This window comes from Eschscholzia californica, unplaced genomic scaffold (assembly GCF_041429995.1).
Source record: "Eschscholzia californica isolate CP2 unplaced genomic scaffold, dmEscCali1.0.p SCAF_1, whole genome shotgun sequence".
NCBI classification, from domain to species: domain Eukaryota; kingdom Viridiplantae; phylum Streptophyta; class Magnoliopsida; order Ranunculales; family Papaveraceae; genus Eschscholzia; species Eschscholzia californica.
The window spans coordinates 86,398,475-86,415,321 of record NW_028238198.1 but is presented as its reverse complement, the minus strand read 5'-3'; the positions used below and the strand labels follow the sequence as shown (position 1 = coordinate 86,415,321).

The 16,847-nt window shown below is 35.5% G+C and overlaps 2 protein-coding genes across 3 annotated transcripts; both read left to right on the top strand.

Moving 5' to 3' along the window:
- Positions 1-2,071: 2,071 nt before the first annotated feature.
- LOC147570580 (purple acid phosphatase 2-like) lies at positions 2,072-16,847 on the top strand. 2 transcript variants are annotated; one of them, XM_086657134.1, is made up of 8 exons: positions 2,072-2,688; positions 3,003-3,203; positions 3,355-3,466; positions 3,775-4,004; positions 4,077-4,215; positions 4,297-4,517; positions 4,700-4,821; positions 4,909-5,202. In XM_086657134.1, the coding sequence occupies exons 1-8, from the start codon at positions 2,521-2,523 to the stop codon at positions 5,105-5,107; spliced, it is 1,392 nt and encodes a 463-aa protein (XP_086513260.1). In that variant the 5' UTR covers positions 2,072-2,520; the 3' UTR covers positions 5,108-5,202. The 2 variants fall into 2 exon arrangements, with proteins under 2 accessions (XP_086513260.1, XP_086513261.1); XM_086657135.1 differs by lacking the exon at positions 4,909-5,202 and adding an exon at positions 16,550-16,847 and having other exon boundaries at positions 2,228-2,688.
- On the top strand, positions 11,140-16,847 carry LOC147570581 (purple acid phosphatase 2-like). Its single transcript, XM_086657136.1, has 6 exons — positions 11,140-11,723; positions 11,984-12,184; positions 15,614-15,725; positions 16,034-16,218; positions 16,334-16,469; positions 16,550-16,847. Exons 1-6 carry the CDS (start codon positions 11,547-11,549, stop codon positions 16,552-16,554), a joined length of 816 nt encoding a protein of 271 aa, XP_086513262.1. The 5' UTR covers positions 11,140-11,546; the 3' UTR covers positions 16,555-16,847.

Genomic DNA, 16,847 nt, shown 5'->3' with positions numbered 1-16,847 from the left:
ACTCACTGATAGATGATATCACGATGATGGTGGTTGTTTTTATCGGATGAGAACTTCCCCGGAGGAACAGATGTAGCATTAGGAACCATAAAAAGGGTAAGATTAAAATCAGAAAAATAAAAGTGGAAGGAGAAGATGGGTTTGTCTATAATTACTTGGGAAGAAATCATCAAAGTAATAACTCCAAGCACTCTCTTCATCTTATTCTTGAAAATTATGATGATTTTGCTGGGTTATCGATGAATGAATGAATGAATCACCATTCATGAATTTAAAAACTCCAAATCTGACGAAGAAGAAGATGAGATGAAGAAGAGAAATGAGATAAAGAAAATATGATTAAGGATTTCTTTAGTCTGGATTTGTCATTTTCCAAACTCTTCTAACATTAGGAAACCTTCATTGCTGCTCCAAAGAAAAACTGGTCACTACTAGTATTAGGGAACCATGAGGAAAAAAAACTACCCTTTCATTTTTTAGCAAAAGCTGCTAGGTTCATGGATCAAGTGGTCCTGAGCCGTCGGATATGACCACAGACTCGGTGGAGACTGCTAACTAGGACAATATTGAAGATAGGTAGCTGCGAGTGCGGGCCGAAGGGAGACTTACCTAACAGATAAATGTTCTAAAAGCACTAGTGTAATTTATCTCCATTTGGCATAGGAGTATGGTTGAAATAAAATATTGTGAGTGATCCAACGTAAACTAATCATGAATATTTAAAAGTTATGTAGAATTTTATAGTATATAGCTAAAATAAAATTTTAAAACATGTTATTTCTAGATATTGTGCATTTCAAGTAAAAAGGTATATCTTAATAAAAAAGAAAAAAAGGTAAAAAGGTATGGTTGTCACACAAAACCCAAAATAAGAAGAAACAAACTTTGTGGCTAATCTTCTTTGTTTAGTACTATATTGCTATCAACTTTTTGCCAAATCATGAACCTCTTTTTTAACACTTTCATGGCCTTTTCATACTTTTTAGTAAAGGATAGCCATTCTCATATTTAGCAATGTTTGATCATAGACCAGTTATGATTTTTTTTTAAATAATCAAAATTGTAATTAGTCTAAAGAAATATATATGCTGCCACTTAATCAATGTGGATCTCACTCATGTTATGAACTTTAAGGTAACTGAGCAACCAAGTTGAATTGTTGTCTTATGGCCGGTAAAATATTGGTATATCAACACATATAATAACCGAAAAAAATTTGCTTCTTTAGACAATTTTACATTAGTTATGGAAGGAGGCGGTGGTCATCAATTCATAGAGTGATGAGATGGTATCACACTTGAATTAGCTTTTTTCTTTTGGTAAGAAAGGCCTGCCACAACTCAACTTCTTATCTTTGGACTAAGGTAATAGCCTTACCTTTTCGTAAAAAGAAAAGGTAATAGTCTTACAAGATACCAACCTTGTAGGGACCATATTGGCATATTTAGAGGGAGGACAATATTCTATCTCATCATCCATTTCTGCTTTATATCCTTACTTATATACTTTTCTTGTAGTGACATTTATTCACTTCCTATGAAAATGTAGAACCAAATCCGTCAACTTGAACTTTTTGTGCTTCCTTTTTGGACAAGTTGACCCCCATAGTTTACTTCACATTGTGTTTCTTTCTTTAGTTTAAACACTTTTATAGCTTAACTACATTTTATAATCTAAAATCTAGATTATTTAGGTAGCTTTAAGAGTATTTCATTATATCATTTTCTCAATTCAAATACACAAATAACAACTCATTCATACTTCTATAATAGTAGTTTAATTGTTTATCCAACTTTTGTCTTATCTAATAAATTAAAGTTATATGTAACTTCAAACCACAAAACCACAGTACTAAAAAAAATATAAAATAATTCTTGCAGCCTATGAATACTGAAAACGTTGGATATTAGACTATGAGAGTCCACATTATTATCCCAAATAAAAAGAAGAAGTTAATTTGCAAAATTGTCCTTGATTAAACTTTAATGTTTAACACAAAGTTGAATAATTCTTTCGCTTTAAGCTAAAATCGTACTGAGATATCGAAGTAGACAGTGTCATTACTAGCCCCGAAGACTAGTCTGCATTGATAATAATATTGAGTTAAAACCAGTGAAAGGAAATAAAAAGACATTTCTACCCTTGTATAGGATAAGTTTTCTAGTCTTCACTGCAAAAGTCAATGTTCTTCCTATGGAGACTCCATCAAGGACTTCCCATACCATTCAAACTTAGAAAAATTGGTACCCATTTCCCATTTTTAAAAGCTTTGAATTTGGTATCACCGACGTAATCCCTAATAATCAGCAATAATTATACTTTTATGGGTATTGATTCTTTGGATATTCCTAGTGTTTTTTTTTCAACTTGTTCTCTTATAAATTCCACAAGGTAATGTTAACTGGCTTCACCATTACTTCCATTCTTTTCCCTAGAGGAATAGGGGGAGAAAAAAGGGAAGTGGGTAGGCTGAAATTGAAATCTAGGGGTGTGTGAAAGGATAAAAACAGGAGAAAGAAAATGAGGGTTTCTTGGATTTCTTTTAGTTTGTTCTTGATCTTGAATATAGTAGGTATTTGTTATGGAGGAATTACTAGTAGTTTTGTCAGAAATGTTGAGAAAACAATTGATATGCCACTCCATAGTGATGTCTTTGCTGTTCCTCCTGGTTATAATGCCCCTCAACAGGTCTCTCTCCTTCTCTCTTAGTATTAATATGTATGAGTGTTTTGGATAGCTTACCCTTTATTAGGATCATATTGAGATATGAGACAGATCGAGATGAAGAGATCCGATGATCGAGATGAGTCCAAGATATTGGAAGATATGAAACTATATCTTCCATATCTTCTAGTATCTTGGACTCATTTTGATCGTCGGTTCTACATATCTTATTAGATCATTTGGTTGAAAATCATTTTCATTGATGTTGTTTTGATCAATGGGTAGTTCTACATATAGATTGATGGATTGATTGTTTTCATTTTGGGGTGGTCTAAAAGGTTCATATAACTCAAGGGGATCATGATGGAAGAGCAGTGATTGTATCTTGGGTTACTCCAGATGAACCTGGCTCAAGTAAAGTTCTTTATTGGACTGAGCACAGCAACAAGAAACTTCAAGCGAAGGGCAAAGTTGGTACCTACAACTTCATCAACTATACATCTGGTTATATTCATCATTGTACCATCAATAAATTGGAGGTTTGTCCATCCTCAACCCTTTCGTAGTTTAGGTTTTTATGTGTCGATCTAAGTCACAAATTGCCTTGTTTTTGCACGGTTTCGATTTGATATTGAACTTAGTCTTTAATTTGTTCAGAGCAAGAACTTGATAAATTCTTTATATCTGCAGTATGACACAAAGTATTACTATGAGGTTGGGATTCAGCATAGTCGACGGAAGTTTTGGTTTAGGACACCTCCTAAAGTTGGTCCTGATGTTCCTTATACTTTTGGGCTCATAGGTACTTCTCAATCTATTCATTTTACTTTTCTGTTTGTCACACTGAACTTTTCTGGTTTACTTGACCGCTAATCGTTACGCTTATGGATGCATATAGAATGAAGTTCAGCTTGTTTACTCGAGTCATTTGCGAACTATTTGGTTGTTTTTAAGAAGAATATGGGTTTAATATTGGTGAGAATAGTCCCACATGGACAAGCAAAAGTCTCATTACCAAAGAAGCCACACACACCACAAATAGTCTAGTTCCATTTCGACTTATTTTTGACGTGTTTGTCACGAATTTGAGCTTTTGTTAAATTTGTGCAGGAGATCTTGGTCAAAGTTACGATTCGAATAAAACACTTAGCCATTACGAATCAAACCATGCCAAAGGACAAGCGGTCTTGTTTGTAGGCGACCTCTCATATGCAGATAACTATCCCTTACATGATAATATGAGATGGGATACATGGGGAAGGTTTGTCGAGAGAAGTGTTGCTTACCAACCTTGGATTTGGACTGCTGGAAACCACGAGATTGATTTCGTTCCTGAACATGTAAACACTAAACCTTATTAACATTCTTACAGAATGAATTGCATTTGACAAGATATGGTGGTTTTGGTGCAGGGCGAAACCGTACCCTTTAAGCCTTTTAAGAGACGTTACCATGTTCCGTATAAAGCATCTGGTAGCACCGCTCCATTATGGTACTCCATTAAGCGAGCTTCTGCATACATCATTGTCCTATCTTCATACTCGGCATATGGTAAGAAATATTCTAATTCACCGAGGCGATATGTGTGTATACATATATAACATGATTCGACCTGGTTTTGCTCATGTGTAGGAAAATATACGCCTCAATTCAAATGGCTCGAGGAGGAGTTTCCGAAAGTGAATAGGAGTGAAACACCATGGTTGATTGTTCTAATGCATTCGCCATGGTATAACAGCTACAACTATCATTATATGGAAGGTGAAACTATGCGAGTAATGTACGAACCATGGTTTGTTAAATACAAGGTTGATGTTGTATTCGCCGGTCATGTTCATGCCTATGAAAGATCTGTAAGTGCACACTTAAGTACAATGTTAACGAAATCTCAAAACTGCCCTACGATCCCAATCATGCTATCTCGTCTGTTTGATCGGAGTCTTGTGATTGAAACTAAATAACAATCGTAATCGTTGTTACATTTGCTTTAAAGTGGACTACGAATTTAATCATTTTATCTTTTCTCATTTTTCAGGAACGTGTTTCAAACATCGCATATAACATAGTAAATGGTGTTTGTAGTCCAGTGAAGGATCAATCTGCTCCTGTATACATCACCATTGGTGATGGAGGAAACCTTGAAGGATTAGCAACCAAGTAAGACCTTTTTTTCTGAAATATGTCTCTAACAAACATGAATACTTCTTACATTTGATTGGATGAACATTTTATTTGATTTTCCAGCATGACAGAACCACAACCGAAGTACTCAGCTTATCGTGAAGCTAGTTTTGGTCATGCAATTTTCGACATCAAGAATCGGACACATGCATATTATAGTTGGCATCGAAATCAAGATGGAGTATCGACAGCTGCTGATTCCTTGTATTTTTTCAACAGATACTGGCACCCTGTGGATGAATCTATAGTAGCTAGTTCATGATTACGTAGCCCTCCAACTCTACTTGTATTCTGATTTATCGGACTATGTTTTTCATATCTGTATTTTTAATAAAATGTCGAACTCGGGTTCCAACATCAGCTCTGTTTATCTTGCCGTTGCGATTAAATGTCTTTGTTTTCTGCACAACTTGATTTTGTCGTGTATGTCTTCATCCGTGGTATGAATTTGTTTTGTGCTCTAGTATGATTTCGTCGTCTTACGCCACGGGCAGACCCGCGTAGGGGCCTGTGGGGTCACGTGCACACCCACAGCCCACATACTCCAAATAAAAATAACATTTTAATATGTTAGTTTAAAAGATTCCTGGTCTACCTTATAAATAGGGTAAAAAACTATTCTTAACGCTTAATGGCAAAGAGCAGGTTGGTCTGATGGTGGGTTTCACGCCTAAAACTTCCCGTGTTCAAATTCCCCTCGCGTGTTTTCTGATCTTTTCAATTGATTCATTTTTGTACCACTTTCTCTTAGCTACCTATTTTGCCTTCTATTTTTTTTTTGTCCATTATTGTGATCAGTTTTTTTTTTGTTAAGTTTGGACTTGACCTCTTTTTAGTGGGCCTTCATCCTTAGAACTACGTATTTTTTGTATTATCTTAAGGAATCTTTCTCCCTGATGTTCTATTTGTGTAAATTTGTGTTCTATTTGTGTAAATTTGTGACCATATTTGTCTAAAATCAATCTTCTTTCTCTCCCTCTACCTTCTCCGTTGTCCGTTCTTTTATCTCCAAATTTTTTTAAACAATGTAAATTATGAGAGCTCTCTTTCAGAAGACAAGATGTCTTTCGTTCTTTTTTTTTATATAAATTAACATGCTTCCTTTTATGTAATTCAAGTATGTATAGTAATAAATATTTATGATGATGTTCATCTTGGTGATAAAGTTAATAAGGCATTTGAGATCGGGAGCATTAATAAGGCATTTGAGATTCTTCATCTTGGTGATAAAGTTAAATCCACACCGCCATTAACCTCAAGGTTAAGGTACTCTTTGGAGTTTCCAACTTGGTTGGTTTTTTTTTTCCATCACACCAAAACTGGAATCCGAAACTCTGATAGTTTACGACTCATGGCTTGGGCTGCTGCGAGTAATTAGTGTATCGTCTTTTAGGAAAAATAACCTAATTAACTTGTTCAGGAATGTGAAGATAAACGATGTGAATGTAAAAGCAGAGACACCAAGATAATTTAACGTGGCAAAAAATCCCTCCAAGATAGAAGGTAAAAAACACCATGGGGCCTAGTCCAGAAATCTTCCACTATGATTAAATAATGGGTTATACAATTCTTCTCTAAAGAAATAGGGGATTAACCAATTCTTCAAGATATGTAGAAACACTCTTGGATAATGATGGGCCTAGAAGGTTACCCTAAAAGGTCTACACCAGCAAGTATACGGGGGTCAAGTAGTAAACCTGGTAAGACCGGGGTCGATCCGCAGAGACTAAGTCAACATATTCTAAATCTTAGAACTAGCACGGTTTTGTTTTTGAAATTGGTTTGCTGATAATAACAAAATACGTAATGGAGATGAACTCAAATGAGGGAGTAGGCCTAGGTTTCGAATCCACCTTATCATGGTGAAAATAAAATCCTAATCATCAATGACACTAAAATTTAGATTTCTCGAATGATGATACGTTAACTAATGACTTACAACTAATAAGCATCGACCATAAAAGAATCTCATCTAATGATGGTGGATCAAATCGGATGCATAACCATGAAAACTATATCATAATAAGATCGAACTTATCTATCACATCAAGGAGTTCTAACTATTGTCTATCAACTTTATCAAGTATCAATCATAAAAGAACCTAATCTAATAATGATGGATCAAGTTAGAAGCATAAACAATGAAAGATAAATCACTACGATTATGATAAGAGCATATTAAGATCGTTAAGATGAAAATAAAAAACTATATACTAAACATGAAAGGTTTCATCTAACCCTAGATTAGAGATAGTTAGCTATGCATGAAAACGAGATTAAAATTAGCAGTATGAATGATAAGAGAGAAACGTCGAAGAAGAACTAAAATTTTCTTACTGATTTTTCCTTTGGCAAGCAAACGCTTCCCTGGAGAAAGAACAAGAATAATACCTAATAGGATACGTTACATAAGGAGAATCGAAAATAGGAGATCCGGCGGTCAAGATAAGTTGCAGAAATAATATACGTGTATGTACGTGACGGATCGAGAAGACGAGATCCGACGATCAAGAAGAATTCAGAATATTGAAGATATATTGAAGATATGTGAAGATTTAGTTTCTTATATTCAGAATATCTCTTGTAACTATCTAATGGTAATATTAGATAGATTTTGTATTATTTCCTAGTTTAGTAATCAGAAACTAGGAAACCCTAAACCCTAAGTCATCTATAAATAGGAGAGGGTTCTAGGAATCAAACTCATCGAGTTATGTCTGACCAATGTAACCGATCAAACCCACATACAATTGTATGTGGTGAATTATAATAAAGAAGTTGTTCTCCGTGGATGTAGGTCTTGAGTATTCGACCGAACCACGTTAAATTATCGTGTCTTTTACTTTAAATTCACATCTCCGATTATTTATATAATCGTGAATTTAACATGGTATCATGAGCAGGTTAATTGATCCTGATTTATGCTTCCGTAACTTCTAACTTTTATTTTAGTTGTGATTATATTATATTTCAATCCTGTTTCATCGAAATTTTTTCGAGGTTAATCAACTTTGATTTAAGCTTCCGCAAAATTTCCGACGTTTTTTTTATTCGTTGTGACTTAATTAATCGATCAATTAGTTTGACGATTTTTTTAATTCCCAAGTTACTTTTGAGAATATCATAATCCAATGACTTTTTATATCATTGTGAATATCATAGCCCAATGATTTTTTTATATCATTGTGATTAAATAATCGATAAGTTATTAAGTCGATTTCTTTTCCCAAGTTAATCTTGTGATTATTTCTCATTCCATCACACTTCTAATACGGGACTACAAAGAAAAGAAAAATTGTTATAACGACAACAAAAGAAAAGGTTGAAACCTTCATGGTTGGTTCCGCAAAAAAGGTATGTTTTACATTTATTTCCAATTTTTTCTAATTTTTTTCAATTTTTTTTTCAACTAAATTAGGTCTGAAATTGAAAACACAAATTCGGGAACCAAACTCTCAGATCTGGTTCGATTTCAACCCACCGGCACCGATTTTTCCCGTTCCGGAACAAAGAAAACCCGGTTTTTATTTAACCCGCGACCAAACAACCCTTTTGACACGCTGACTAAGTCCACCCATGTTGACCCGTGCTTTTACAAATGTTGACGCTGACTTAGTCAGCGAGCTTTGACTCGTGAGACCTTCATACTTGGCTGCCTTCTTCTTCCTCACGTAAAACCCTAGGGTTTCTGCCCGCTGCTCATCCACGGCTGCTTTTCAACTTACTTCTCGGCGAGTTTTCCATTCCCAATCGATGGCGTCCCACCAACAACTTTACGTGCGATTTGGTGAAGAAACGACTTCTTCTTCTCGGTTCTTCCATTGCAGACCAAACTTTCTCTCTCTAGCTTCTTCACGGACAGAGTTTTCTTGGTCGAATTTGAGATATCCTACAACACTATCACTGGGTACATGCCGACTTTTCATCTGTGATTGATTTCCATTCCCGATCATCTATGATTGATTTCAAAATCCGAAACTTATTTCTTTTGGAGCTTTCTTTCTTTAACAACCGATTCATCACCGACGATTCTAGGTCGTGTTTTTTATGATTATATAAATCATCAATTTGAAGTCTCATACAGATCCCATATGATTTACTTGTTTAATTTTTCAATTACCTTCTGATTTGGGAATCCCAATTTTGAGAAATTTCCCAATTTGGGTAAACCCTAATTTAGAAGTTCATAAATTTCCCCCAAATTCAATATTTGCGACAGTTTCTTTTCCCCACATTATTTTGTGACGGCGACTTTATCAGATCAGTGACAGTTTGTAAATGTCACTGTTTTCCATCTAAAGGAAAGTGACATTATTTGCTACTGTCACTAATGTTACAGTTTTTTTGCGACAAAATACTTATTTCACAAATCTGTCGCAACTATACACTGTTTTTTGCCACAGTTTTGTGTGAAATTTATTCGACATAGTTCATCTGTCGGAAATTTATTTTGTGACAGACTTCTAATGTCACCTATATCCAACTTTTTCTAGTTGTGACACAACTTTTTCTGTCACTTTCTCTTCTATTTGTGACACTAAAATAGACTAATTTAATCTATTTTGACTTTTCTTTCCGGATAAACCCGTGACATTTCCAAAGTCATACTTTGTTTATGACGATTTTATTTCTCTACCAAAAAATATTGGACTTTCTCTTCAACGGAGAAAGAATTCCTATTTTGGAATTTAATTCCGGAAATCAACCCGCGAAATTTTCATAATCATATTTTTCTTATGATTATTTTATTTCTTCCAATTATATTTTGGATTTTCCCACCACAAATAGAATATATCTATTTTGATCTTTATTTCCGGATTCTCCCGTGACATTTTCCAACTCACACTTAATATATGATGACTTGTCTTTCCTACCAAATAACATTTTGGAATATTTCTCCACCGAATAGAATATCTCTTCAATGAATAGAATATCTCTATTTTTTCGGAATTATATCGATCTTGCATATTTTTGGCAATGAATTTAATGTCGACCATCTTTTTGGTTGTTTCTTCTCCAATATTTTTTGGCAATTACGACAATGATTTCTTGTCGATTTTAAACAAAACAACATTATTTTGTTGTCACTCCTAAAGTTCATACTTGACGTTTTTATACGACAAGATATTGATCATCACATCCTTTTAGTTGTTTACATTTTCTTCATACAATGACCAACTTTACATACATGAGAAAAATACATGTAGTTTCGTTGTCATTGATTATCGTTCAATTTTTTGACCGCAACTACCAACCTTTTGGTTGTGACTTAATCATTGTTCAATCATCTTCCAACGCATCCACAATCCAAGAGTTGCAAGAAGACAAATACGACGAACCAAGAAGTATTTCCTTTTTCTCTCTCCAAGTCGGACACTTCAAAATTTACGTGCTCCAACTTGCGGGGGGGGGGGGGGGGGGGGGGGGGGGGTAATAGGATACGTTACATAAGGAGGATCGAAAATAGGAGATCCGGCGGTCAAGATAAGTTGCAGAAATAATATACGTGTATGTACGTGACGGATCGAGAAGACGAGATCCGACGATCAAGAAGAATTCAGAATATTGAAGATATTTGAAGATATATTGAAGATATGTGAAGATTTAGTTTCTTATATTCAGAATATCTCTTGTAACTATCTAATGGTAATATTAGATAGATTTTGTATTATTTCCTAGTTTAGTAATCAGAAACTAAGAAACCCTAAACCCTAAGTCATCTATAAATAGGAGAGGGTTTTAGGAATCAAACTCATCGAGTTATGTCTGACCAATGTAACCGATCAACTCCCACATACAATTGTATGTGGTGAATTATTAATAAAGAATTATTTCTCCGTGGATGTAGGTCTTGAGTATTCGACCGAACCACGTTAAATTATCGTGTCTTTATATAATCGTTAATTGAGTATGATTTAACAAAGACGAATAAAAAGAAGAAAATGAAAATGAAAACAAATGATAACTAGATTTTGTAATTTTAGCTATTGACCTATTGTGTCGGGTAATAGCTCTCAAATTAATTACTCCATTTTTTTGATATCTAAGGCTTTCAAGGATTGTCTCTTTATTAAATCATACTCAATTAAATCAAACATGTTGACTTGCACGACTCAAAAATAGTCAATTAATCACGTAAAGATGAAAAAATCTTCTCCATACCAAATGTGGAGAGGGGACTAATCTCCACCGTCCGATAGCACGTCCAGACTTGTACTGTTTTTTCAGGTTTATTCAGTTAGAACTTCACCCAGCACCATTATAAGAAGAGGGTTGTGTTGTCTCCAATAAGCCAAAAAAAACAGAGAACGAAAGAAAGTGGTAGAGAGAGAGAGAGAGAGAGAAAGAAGGAAGTAGAGAGAGAGAGAGAGAGAGAGAGAGAAAGAAAAGAGTTCTTGGCAAAATAGGTTAGAATTCAACGTTGGAGTAACACTAATGTGGAAAAAATCTGTCAAGAAATGAAGAAAAACTGTGATATGGATATTAATGATGTTGCTTTTGAGTTTATCGAATCTTTAGAGAGGAAGAATCTCAAGAAAACTATTAAAAAGATCAATAAAACTTCTAAAACAGTAATTGAAGATAGCAAGAAACCTGTCTTTGAAGCCAAGAAGATCAATAAACAAATTAAGATGGAAAGAGCAGGTGCAATCAAAGATAAGGAATTTGCATCAATTCAGTAACTATTTTCTAGGGTTTGAATGTCTTCTTCTTGTCTGCACTCTATCTCTCTCAGGGTGTGTAATAGGAGAAAGGAAATGGGGGTTTTGTTCTGTTATGGAAGATTTACTATTAGTTTTGTCAGAAAAGTTGAGAAAAATATTGATATGCCTCTCCATCAGGATGTCTTTGCTATTCTTCCTGGTTATAATGCCCAGGTCTCTCTCTCTTCTTCCACTTAAACATCTGAAAGTACCTTTTTTTTTATATCTTAGTATCAATCAATTAATCAAGTTTCATTATATATCTTGTATGACTGTTTTGGGATCATGCCAGCTTACCCTTTCTTGGGATTATTTGGTTGAAATCGCTTTCATTAATATTGTTTTGATTCAATTTGAAGTTTTTGATGTTGTTTTGATTAATGGGTAGTTCTACATATAGATTGATTGTTTTCATTTTTTGGGTGGTCTAAAAGGTTCATATAACTCAAGGGGATCATGAGGGAAGAGCAGTGATTGTATTATGGGTTACTCCAGATGAACCTGGCTCAAGCAAAGTTCTTTATTGGAGTGAGCACAGCAACAAGAAACTTCAAGCCAATGGCAAAGTTGGTACCTACAATTTCATCAACTATACATCTGGGTATATTCATCATCGTACAATCAAGAAATTGGAGGTATGTCCATCCTCAACTGATGTAGAAACGCAGCGGAATTAAAGGAGATGAATAAACTAAATAAGAATACTAAAATAAAGATTAAATAACTCTAAATACTCAACTTTATTCAAACTTCTAAGGGATTTTTCTCTCAATCTGAGAATAATGGACAAACTAGACATCCTTTTATAGGATTTTGGACTTTCCTAGATAGACTTGAATTAGACTTTCCTAAATAATTAAAAGACTGCAACTTCCTAAATAACTAGACTCAAATCTGGACCTTTCCAATTATTGGAAGACCTTTCCAATTATTGGAAATACTAAAATATCATAATTTCCTAAACCTAAATTCTCTAATAATCATACTAAAATTGGGACTTCCTAAAACTACTCTTCATGGCCGGATGGCCCATGGCCCGGTTTGGTCATGGAAAAAGCCTCCACGCCGGGTGCCCCTGCATCAGCATCCCCTTCTCCCAAGAGGTTCGTCCCGAACTGTTTTGAAGATAATAGGAAAAAAATGTTGCACCCGTTGACGCTGAAATCCTCCATGGCGATTCTTAATTCCCACTTCTCACGAAAGTTGCGGAAAAACTGAAGAAGACAACGATGGGCCAAATCACCAACGATAATCTGAAACCTATGATGTGAAGATTCACTCCCATGCAAAAGTAGTAAATAAACATCCAACAAATTTCGACATCTCCCGTCATCTTGTAGTTTGACGAAAAATAACAGAGACGCCACATGCAATGATTTTCCGAAAACTTTATGAAGCCCTGCAAAGAACTTCTCACAAGTGATACTGTAAAACCCTTTTCCGGTCGGACAGTTCTCTAGTTTCACCAATCTTCCTTGCCTAATACACCCCACATGATATTGTTGTTCGCATTGATCACAACAGAGAACTGTTGTATTTGTCAACTTGTTAACGTCTCTAGTGACAACTCCCTTCTTACATATCCCACATTGACAAGATGGACAAAACCAGTCTTCTTCTTGCACATTCATCAAACCAAGGCAGCTAAGATGAAATAAAGATGGGCAGTGAACACACTGTACTAAATTACCAGCAGAAACTTCAAATTTGTGTAAACCAAAATACTTGTGGCAACAGATGCCCATGATACCATCACGAGATATGATCCCTGTAATCATTGGAAAATTTTCAATACTATTTGTGAAGTATACTTTTTTCTTTGGTGACACGATATTACTGTCTAACATCCCGGATAGAACGGTTCGTCGATTCTTAGGCACGAAACTCCCAATAGTAATCTGTCGTTCACTTTTGCGAGGTCGCAGAGGCCCTAGTTGATAACCTTCGTCGCCCCGATCTCCTTGAATAAGAGGTTTATTTTCTTTGAATTTGTTCTTCTCTAAAGAACCCGTTTGTGACTGTCTATTAATGGTTGAGGAGAACTTCTTCCCGTTTGTTGGAAATTTTGACTTCACACCGGTTACTAAGAGTTCGTCATCTTCTAAATATCCTTGGCAATCTCTTACAAGAGATGTATAAGTCTTCCCTTTCAGCGATATATATCGTAGCTCGCGCCTACGTTTCTGTTTGATGACATGCGAGAACTTCCAATCAACCGATAAAAGACGCTTCTTTACCTTCAAAGTCACTGTCCTTGTGCAACCACTCTCAATATATGTTTTCCACTTCTCTCTTTTTCCTCCATAATTGTACCACTCCATCACAACTTGAGGATAATATTCAGGTTTGAGTTGACTAATTTTGTCGACAGTAGAAACAAGATTCGTCATTGGTTTTTGCTTTTGATCGTGTCCTTCAACTTGGGCTTCCGAAATCGAATAAGAATAACCCATATACGAAGGGTGTTCGACAAAGCTAGGGTGGTGCAAAAAGTTTCCTTGGTTTTCGAAGGGCCTAAAAGCATTGGTTTGGGTGGAAGTAGTATGGATTAGGTCTGGATTTGTGTATGGGTATGGATCTATTTGGGAGAAGTTAGGTTGGATGAAATTGGGTGATGGAAAAGTAGTAGGGATTGGTGGGTTGTTTGGGCTTGTGTAGGGTGCATGTAGAGTATGAGGATAAAGATGATGGGGAAGTGCTTGGAGTTGTTGTTCCTCATTATAAACTTGTGGATGGTTATAAGAGTATGAAAGGGTAGGTTGCGGTAAGAGAGGAATGGGGGACTTAAATAATTGAAATTGGAAGTTGGGTTTTGGTGAGGTGGTGGTGTTGGACACCATAAGGTTGGGATGGAAGCCTGAACCGGTTGGTGGAATTGGGTTGTGTCTGTAGTTGGGATTGAAAAATTATGTGTGGGGAAACCAGGGGTGCCTATAGAAACCGGGTTGTAGTCTACACAACTAGGGTTTGGATGTGTGTGGTGGAGTGGGCTAGGGTTTAGCAAAGAGGCAATGTTGTGACTTGGTTTTAGGATGGGAGGAGAATACAGTGGTGGTGGTGAATATGGTGGCGGCAAGGGATTTCTAAAAGAATGGTTATGATTTGGTTGTTCTATAGAATAATAGGAAGGTGGAGGAGAAGGAAAAAAATATGACTTACTTGGTCCGTCTCCGGGTTCCCAATCATACGAACATGTCGAATTCTTCTTTTGATGATTTTCTTCAATAGGTATTTTGTCTTCATAGTTATGTTTTGAATCGTCCCATTCGTATCCAAAATCATTCATATTCGACTCATAGAAATTTTCTGCCTCATAGTAGGAGAAGTTATCTTCTTGTAAATCATTGAAATAAATATTTTGGTAAGATAAATCATCTTCCTCGTAATTTGATCTTTCTTCAAAAAAACTTTCATCACTATAGAACGAAGAATCCATTGATATAAGAATTAACCTTCACGAAAATACTAAAAAAAAAATTCCAGAATTTTGATGGCTCTGATACCACTTGATGTAGAAACGCAGCGGAATTAAAGGAGATGAATAAACTAAATAAGAATACTAAAATAAAGATTAAATAACTCTAAATACTCAACTTTATTAAAACTTCAAAGGGATTTTTCTCTCAATCTGAGAATAATGGACAAACTAGACATCCTTTTATAGGATTTTGGACTTTCCTAGATAAACTTGAATTAGACTTTCCTAAATAATTAAAAGACTGCAACTTCCTAAATAACTCGACTCAAATCTGGACCTTTCCAATTATTGGAAATACTAAAATATCATAATTTCCTAAACCTAAATTCTCTAATAATCATACTAAAATTGGGACTTCCTAAAACTACTCTTCATGGCCGGATGGCCCATGGCCCGGTTTGGTCATGGAAAAAGCCTCCACGCCGGGTGCCCCTGCATCATCAACCCTTTCTTAGTTTATGTTTATTTGTGTTGATCTAAGTTCACAAATTGCCTGGTTTTTGCACCGTTTCGATTTGAAATTGAATTTAGTCTGTACTTATAATTTGTTCAGAACAAGAACTTGATAAATTCTTTATATGTGCAGTATGAAACAAAGTATTATTATGAGGTTGGGATTCGGCATAATCGACGGAAGTTTTGGTTTAGGACACCTCCAAAAGCTGGTCCTGATGTTCCTTGTACTTTTGGGCTCATAGGTACTTCTCAATCTATTCTTTTTAGTTTTCTGTTTGCCACATTGAACTTTTCTGGTTCACTTGACCGCTATAATTGTCGATTCAATTAAACCTATGGATGCATATAGAATGAACTTCAGCTTTTTTACTCGAGTCATTCGCGAACTATTTGGTTGTTTTTACCAAGAGTATGGTTTGAGAATAGTCCCACATGGACAAGCAAAACTCTCATGACCACTGAACGCACACACCACAAATAGTCTAGTTCCATTTCGGTTGATCTTTTGGCGTATTTTTCAAGAATTCGTGCTTTCATTAAATCTTTGCAGGAGATCTTGGTCAAAGTTACGATTCGAATAAAACACTTAGTCATTACGAATCAACCCATGGCAAAGGACAAGCTATCTTGTTTGTAGGCGACCTCTCATATGCAGATAACTATCCCTTAAGTGTTGCTTACCAGCCTTGGATTTGGACTGCTGGAAACCACGAGATTGATTTCGTTCCTAAACATGTAAACTCCAAACCTTATTAACACTCTTACCAGATGAATTGCATTTATCAATTCTTATCTGTATTTCGCAATATGAAGGATTTTATTTTGTTGAAATGTGGTGGTTTTGTTGCAGGGGGAAACTGTGCCCTTGAAGCCTTTTGAGAGACGTTACCATGTTCTGTATAAAGCATCTGATAGCACCGCATTATGGTACTCCATTAAGCGAGCTTCTGCATACATCATTGTCCTATCTTCATACTCGGCATATGGTAAGAAATATTCTAATTCACTGAGGCGAGATGAATACTTCTTACATTTGATTGAATGAACATTTTATTTGATTTTTCAGCATGACAGAACCACAACCGAAGTACTCAGCTAATCGTGAAGCTAGTGTTAGTCATGCAATTTTCGACATCAAGTATCGGACACATGCATATTATAGTTGGCATCGAAATTAAGATGGAGTATCTACAGCTGCTGATTCCTTGTATTTTTTCAACAGATACTGGTACCCTGTGGATGAATCTATAGTAGCTAGTTCATGATTATGTAGCCCACCAACTCTACTTGTATTCTGCTTTATCGGACTATGTTTTTGGTCTCAATATTTTTAATAAAATGTCAAACTCGGGTTCCAACGCCAA

Bases quoted from the DNA above. Each gene is read 5' to 3' on its own strand.
- LOC147570580 (XM_086657134.1), top strand. From the start codon at position 2,521: ATGAGGGTTTCTTGGATTTCTTTTAGTTTGTTCTTGATCTTGAATATA. The intron at 2,689-3,002 runs GTCTCTCTCCTT...GTGGTCTAAAAG, and splicing joins GTTATAATGCCCCTCAACAG to GTTCATATAACTCAAGGGGA. The intron at 3,204-3,354 runs GTTTGTCCATCC...TTATATCTGCAG, and splicing joins GTACCATCAATAAATTGGAG to TATGACACAAAGTATTACTA.
- LOC147570581 (XM_086657136.1), top strand. From the start codon at position 11,547: ATGTCTTCTTCTTGTCTGCACTCTATCTCTCTCAGGGTGTGTAATAGG. The intron at 12,185-15,613 runs GTATGTCCATCC...TTATATGTGCAG, and splicing joins GTACAATCAAGAAATTGGAG to TATGAAACAAAGTATTATTA. The intron at 15,726-16,033 runs GTACTTCTCAAT...AAATCTTTGCAG, and splicing joins TTGTACTTTTGGGCTCATAG to GAGATCTTGGTCAAAGTTAC.